The sequence below is a fragment of the Miscanthus floridulus genome, chromosome 6 (genome assembly GCF_019320115.1).
Source record: "Miscanthus floridulus cultivar M001 chromosome 6, ASM1932011v1, whole genome shotgun sequence".
Lineage (NCBI taxonomy): Eukaryota > Viridiplantae > Streptophyta > Magnoliopsida > Poales > Poaceae > Miscanthus > Miscanthus floridulus.
Genome location: NC_089585.1, coordinates 68,441,240 through 68,448,473, shown reverse-complemented (window position 1 = coordinate 68,448,473; position 7,234 = coordinate 68,441,240). Strand labels below are relative to the sequence as shown.

General features: G+C 45.1%; 1 protein-coding gene across 1 annotated transcript; it reads right to left on the bottom strand.

Moving 5' to 3' along the window:
• Window positions 1–3,101: 3,101 nt before the first annotated feature.
• LOC136458341 (bZIP transcription factor 44-like) lies at window positions 3,102–4,702 on the bottom strand. Its single transcript, XM_066458293.1, has one exon. It carries the CDS (start codon window positions 3,787–3,789, stop codon window positions 3,403–3,405), a length of 387 nt encoding a protein of 128 aa, XP_066314390.1. The 5' UTR covers window positions 3,790–4,702; the 3' UTR covers window positions 3,102–3,402.
• Window positions 4,703–7,234: the final 2,532 nt, after the last annotated feature.

Here is a 7,234-nt window from a genome sequence, read left to right as displayed (position 1 = left end):
TACGCCCCCACCCACTACAGGATGCGGTGCACAACATCGGCCTTGACTTTTGAGGCCATCCAAGCCAACGAAGGCCATGACCCTCGGAGCTCGAGATCGTGGCCACCAGCTCCGCGAGTAGCAAGATGGCCAACTGACCGTGGGGGCGGCTACCAACTCCCGTACGATGTCCCTAGGGAGATCAGGAGGTGATAACGAAGGCCACGGCGAAGACCACGTCGCACAGGACTGGCTGGCGAACCATCACCGTGTCTACAGTGCCGCCACACCCGGCACAATGGCACCATGTCCGCCCCATGTCACGACGTGGGCACAAGACCATGAGGACAGCCACGCCTGGACGTGCGCTACACCAAGACAAGAAGGCATTCCTTGCAAAGCCAAGTTAGCTAGGTTCCCTCCGTCAGGCTCACTGACCCCTCGGTTGGGAAAACCTCCTTCTTGTATGTGACCTAGGCTCCGGACTCTTTATAAAGGCAGCCAAGGCATCCATCCAAGGGATCAGACTCTCGAATCATTCATTCGGGCAATCCATCTTCTAGCTCTAGCTCCACTCTCCTACCTCTTCCACCATTCTTGCACCCCCTACTGTAAAAACTTCAGAGCATTCAAGCGAGGAACACGCACTCGATCTTCTCTGAGACTGGACATAGGGCTCTAGCCTGAACCAGTATAATTCCTCGTGTCTTTTGGATACTACCATCGTCTTCTTGGAGCAGCGCGACAATCATACAAATTTACTAGTCAGGTCTACAAAACACCGACACCCTCCTTCTTGGAAAGAAAATCGTACTAGGATTTTTCTAATTCAAAACATGTCTAACCAAATTTATAAAGTAGTGTATTAACATTTATAACACCAGATAGACATGGCATGGAAATGTATTTTACGATGGATTTAGTGATACTTATTTGATATAAAAAAATCTCAGTATTTTTTCATAAATCTGATCAAATTTAAGGTGGTTTGGCTTCAGATTTAAAACTGCAATGACTTCGTTTGTCAGATTGGGAGTGGTCTCTAATGCTTGCTTCGAGTCGTAAACTCGCCAAACAAAGATCCAAAGTCCAAGTATGAAACCAAAGTAGACTCATTTCTTTAAGAAAATGAAAAATAACCTGTATGGTGGTCCTCCGTCGCACACACTTGTCCACCTTATGAGCTCATAGGATGTAAAACAAGTTTCAGTTTTTTTTTCCCCATTCACTTCAATATTTCAGTCCTTGGTATAGAGAAGATGAATCCACCACTAAAACCAATACAAGTTCACTTTTTATAGAAAAACAAAAAATTAACTTGTGTGCTTATCCCGAGTCATCACACACATATCAATATAACATCTAGCTAAGACGACATGCAAACAAATTCGATCTTAGTTATTTGTATCTTGGCCATAGTATCTCAGTTCAATTCAGTACGTACGTATAGCTCACAAACTGGTCTATACCCACACACAGCCACCCCGTTCACCTTTTGTGGAATTCTTAAAAGCTAAGCATGGAAGGACGGCAGCGAGGCTTTTGTTTTGAGGGCCCTTTATTTTGTCCCCTTTAACTAAAGCGTCATCGATTACGTCCATCCCTTGCTAAATTTTTCGCTCCCCAGTTTGCAAATGATTCGCCGCTTTCCAGAGATCTCATCGTTGCCCTACCAAGTTTAGAAAGGAATCTCACAGACAGCCACAGCTTTTAAGCTGCTGGTGCCCGGTAGTTCTTCACTCGTGCATACCACTTCCTTGCACAGCTGCAAGCCTGCATCTCTGGTCTTAATTGTTCTTTCGTGGCATTAATCAGTCCATATAAGCTAGTATTATCAGACATGACATGATATGTGGGGCCATGATACTTTTTGTGGTGCATGCTCACGAGTCAGAGGGAGTAAGGTGGTGTTTGGATATAGTGACTAAAACTTAGGAGATATGTCGGAAGGATGTTGCATGTGGTATTTATATACTAATAAAAAACAAATTACATAATCCATCAGTACTCCACGAGACGATTTTTTTAAGCCTAATTAATTCGTCATTAGCACATGTTTACTGTAGCACAAATTGTCAATCATGGTCTATTAGGCTTAAAAGATTCGTCTCGCAATTATCGAAACTATACATAGTTTTTAATAATTAGTCTATATTTAATACTTCATACATGTGTCTAAATGTTTTTGATGGGCAAGACTAAAATTTGGAAGGCAACCAAACACCACATAATTCTGCTGTATGCCACCTTTCAGCACTTTAGAGCTCATCCTATCAAAAGAAATAATGCCATGCCTAAAGCAGAGACAACATATATTATTATGAAGAAACTCAATACAAGATATTAGCCATATCATCCAACAGTACTGGAACTGGAAGATGGGCCATGATGTTTTAGACTCGATCTTGTACTTTGGGTCATATTTATACAAGAAAAATCCAGATAAATGTGATGATCGAATATTTCACAGTAAGGATATGTTCGGTTACCACGGAATCGAGGCCTGGAACCAATCCAGCTAGGAATGCGTGTGTAATTTGTACAGCCAGTCCTCACCAGGAACCGATTCCGACCAGGAGTGAGCTCAAACGAACAAGGCCTAAATACAGCAGAATAATTCATATGCACATTTTCTACTCACTCCGTCTTGAAATATTAAGGTATCCTAGAAATTCCATGATAGATTATGGGGTATTGCAAATGACACATCTAATTAACCCTCCTTTAACTACAGTGAGACTTTGAGATTACTATATCTTAAGCCTGGTGGTACACACCAATGGAAAGTACATATGTGATTCGGACTTTAGAGGGAGTTAATTCACTTAATATACTTGATAATTTAGGATAAATTTTGAATATTTCAATACCTTATATTTTAGGATGGAGGAAGTAGGATTACGACTGGTCAATATAAAAGGTGGTCCCACTAGTAGACGAGACATGTGAAATTCTAGAAACCACCTATGAGACATAGACTACAATTATTAAGAATCTTGGAATAAATCCTTTTGGACACGATCGATGAACAATCATTCAATTTGTGGTCACCCATCTTTTTCGTGGTATTAGTTCTTTGCTCACCACCAGCTAGAGAGAAAAATAGTTGCAAGTGTGAATGATTTGACAAAATGGTACTATGCCTTATATTTAGGGTTGCTTGGTCCACAAGGGCATCCAAATTTACCACATACTTTGCTTTTGCCGTCCTTGTCACGCTATATATATAAAGTGACACCACCACAAAATTAAACCCTACTTTGGCCTTGCCAATGCCCACCCAATAACAACACGACACAGGGAGTAGACAAAGCAACACATGCACACACACAGACACACACAGCTAGTTAATTACTTCATTCATTGGCAACACTAGCAGTAGTAGTCGTTGTAGATGGTGGCGTCGACCAGCGGCAGCAGCTGCTACTGCTGGTACATGCTGCTAGCGTCTTCCATGCACTGGATGAGATCGGTGAGGGACTGGAGGCGCGCGCTGAGCTCCATGGTCCGGGCATGCAGCAGCGCGTTCTCGGCCTGCACGGCGGCGCACCGGCGCGCGGCGTCGCGGGCGGCCGCGTCCATGGCGCCGTTCCTGGCGCGCAGCGCGGCCACCTGCGCCGTGAGGTCGTCCAGCTGCCGCTGCTTGCGCTCGCGGGACCGCTGCGCGGACAGCCGGTTCGACTCCTTGCGCTTGCGCTTCCTCTCCGCGGTGACCGCGGCCAGCAGCGGGTCAGGCCGCCCCTCGGACCCGGTCGACGGCGTCGTCGGCGACGTGGTCACAGTAGACACCATGCCGGGAGAGGCCATCATGCACTGCTGTTCTTTTTTTTTCTTCTTCTTCTTTTTATGTCTCACCGATTAATTACCTGACCTGGTTAACGATCGATGGAGCAGTTTGTTGCTATATTTTACTAGGGACTAGATAGAAGTTGTTGGCAGGAAGCAGAACTTAAATCTCGAGGCACAATCGATATGATGGGTGTGGTTAATTATGAGAAGACATAGAACCAGTAGAGGAAGACGACGGAGAAGGACTGGACGAGCACAGTGGATGTTATCATAAACACGGGAACAGCGGCACCATCAAAAGCTAGGTTGGTTGCACAAGACACAAGCAAGTCACGCAAGAAGCAACTGTGCCGTGCGAAAGAAAAATCCAGCAGAGTTTCCCCTTGAACAGGCAAGGTGAAGAATCCCAGGTGAAAATTTTGACAGGGTATCGCCCTGGACAAGCAGGTTTTGGAGCTGGAAATTTCGGCAGAGTGACGGCCTAGATAGCAGGGTTTCTGGCGAAAATTTTGGGCAGAGTGACGGCCTGAACAGCTAGCGATCGAGGTTTTTCTTGTAAAAAATTTCGGCAGAGTGTTGCCCTGATCGATCGATCAGAAGGCAGGGTTTTGGCTGGACAAGCAGTTGCTAATTAACTCCGACGAGAAGGTCGATTCGATCGGCAACAGAATCTCCCAGGCACACGGAACAAAAGGTGCCGCAGGCAGGTCTGCAGGCAAATCAGGGCAGTGGTGGGTAGGTGACGAGGGCGGCAGTGGTGGTCAGCATGCAACTACTAGCTCTACTCCTGCTTGCAGTTGCAGCTGGACAGCATGCGGCTGCAAGGAAACCTAGAGAGGCGAGTAGATAGAAGGGGAAAAGGGAATTGGGGCTTGGAAGGGGGCCTGAATTTATAGCCGCGGCAAGGGGGCACAGAGGAGGAGGAGGAGGAGCCTTGGCGAGCTTGGCTTGCTTAGGCGTTAAGTGGGGTGGGAAAAAACTAAGGGAAAGGTGTGCGGTGGTGGAGGAGGAGAAAGCGACCACGGGGAAAAAGCAGGGCAAAGGAAAGCAAAGCAGCCTTGGAATCTCAGGTTAGGTGTCCCTCCCGCATGGATTCCAATTCCATTGGGTTTGCCTCGGTTGAGTAGGTTTGAGTGCTGCTGCCTGCTGCACCTGGCACCTGCACTGCATGGAGAATTGGAGATGGTTATGCCTAACCAGGGTTAAGGAATCTCAGGTTAGCTTGGTCAGTCAAGTTTTTTTTTTTTTTGATAAGGTCAAGGTTGGGGGCTGGTTGTGACAATGAGATGCATGCGCAGCTGAGTTTGATTCATTCCAAGTGGGTGATGGGCTCTCTGTCGAAAGTTTCGAGCAAACATATTTGTAGATAGAAATAGAATCAGCAATGCAAGCTGCTGGACCGACCGGGCCAGACATAGCGTACGTTGCACGGGCTGGCCCCAACAACTTTCTCAGTATACAGTCTAGCTTCTTCCTCCTGTCTTAAAGGGGTCAAGGAACCATTTCAGAACGAAACACCAAGATAAACAAACCTAAATATTGCACCGGAAGAGGACGAATAAGGGTAGTGACGCTGTTGTATGCCTGGTGGGAGGCTAGGAACAAAGCAAATGCAGAGGAGGGAGTGCGACAGCCGAGCCAAGTCATCCAGTGAGCTGCCTCTCTAGCGGCGCAGTCCAAGCCAACCAAGACAAAGAATACGAGCAGCACACCACAATCATAGAAATGGACTTGTCCACCAGCTGGAATTCTAAAGGCCAATTGCGATGTCTCCTTCCCGGAGACTAAGAAAGGAGGATGGGGATTCATGTTCAGAGATCACAAGGAAAAACTCTCATGGAGGGTTTAGGATCCCACTCAGCGATCCATGATGCCGATTGTACAGAAGCCCAAGCGTGTGTTGCTACTCTTTAAGCAGCGTCGAATCAAGGTATTTCTAGAATGACTTTGGAGACCGACTCAACCAACACAGTGAAGGCCCTGCAGTCCACCGAAATGGATTTATGCCCCGCCTCTGTCCTTTACAGGGATGCGAGGGATTTGATTAGGCTTTGTTTCAATTCAGTTCAAGTTTGTCATGTCCCTAGATCGTGTAATAATTGTGTTCATGAATTGGCTCGTTTTTGTGTTGGTCGGGACCCGGATCAATCCAAAGTTTGGGATGATCCCCTCCCCAGCTTTGTAATCGACTTAGTGGTTCGCGAGTTTGCTGAACCTGTTGTTATTGTATAAAATCTGAGGAGGTTTATTTCAACAAAAAAGAATAAACCTAAATTTAAATTATACTTCGTCCATTTCAAATTATAAATCATTCCAACTTTCTTGAAGAGTCAAAACATCTCAAGTTTGACCAAGATTATAGAGAAAATTACAAAGATTTATAACATCAAATAGATATACTATGAAAATAAATGTAATGAAGAATTTAATGATAATTATTTGGTATCATAAATATTATTATTTTGTTATATAAATATGATCAAATTTAAGATACTTTGACTCTCGAAAAGCTAAATTAACTTATAATTCGGGTTGAGTGGGTAAGTTGAAAGAAAAGGGAAGCCCACACCCACCTGCCTCGCTGGGTGGGCCAGAGGGCTTAGGTGCATGACACATGTGTGAATAGTGATACACCGCCCTTGAAGGAGCATGGCCTCCATTAGTAGTTTTATTTATTCGTTACCTTGGCCTTTTAAGTCTGCAAGTTGGAAGTGTGGATTTTTGTATATATACGATCTATGGGTTGTCGCAAAATACATATACGACCTATTGGCCATCGTCAAAATACATCTTCTCGAGTTAGCGTTTTGCCTGGTGCTGTTGTTGTTCCGCTGTTGTAGTCTCTCCACCTTGAGGGCCTACGTGCATCACGACCAGGAGAGCAGGTCCAGGAACCTCCCGCCCTTCTAATATTGCATTGCGAGAGGACGAATAAGCGGTTTACAGGGGAGAGCCTCACTGCGTTCTTCACCATGGCCCGTCTTCTGTCCATGGAAGTGGTGCTACACACCGTCGTCTCCATTGCCTAATACGTAGAGCCAGCCTAAAATCACAGCTCCGCTTCCATACGTCGTCTCCATTGCCTAAATTTACGGCAGTAGAGCAAATGGTACGGAAGCTGCAGCAAACATGGCCTACGTATTAGAAATTTATGGAGGGCCTATGGCTAATCAAACTTGCTGCTTATCTTTTTCATTCTACTGTATCATTTGTGGAACACACAAAGAAGTCAAGTTCAAGCTGCCTGGAATTTGGGGTTCCAAATATGGGGATACTTCTTTAGCAGTTAAAGAAGCCTGTAATTTACTTCTTTAGCAGTAAATTACAATTCAGAGTTTTAAAACAAAGTATATTTACTGACATATGCTTTCTCATGAAACTGAAAAGCAGAACAATATTGCAATTCAAGTGATAATTGTCCTACGTTTACGAGAATGAGAATATTGTTCACCAGAAAAACTTTTTC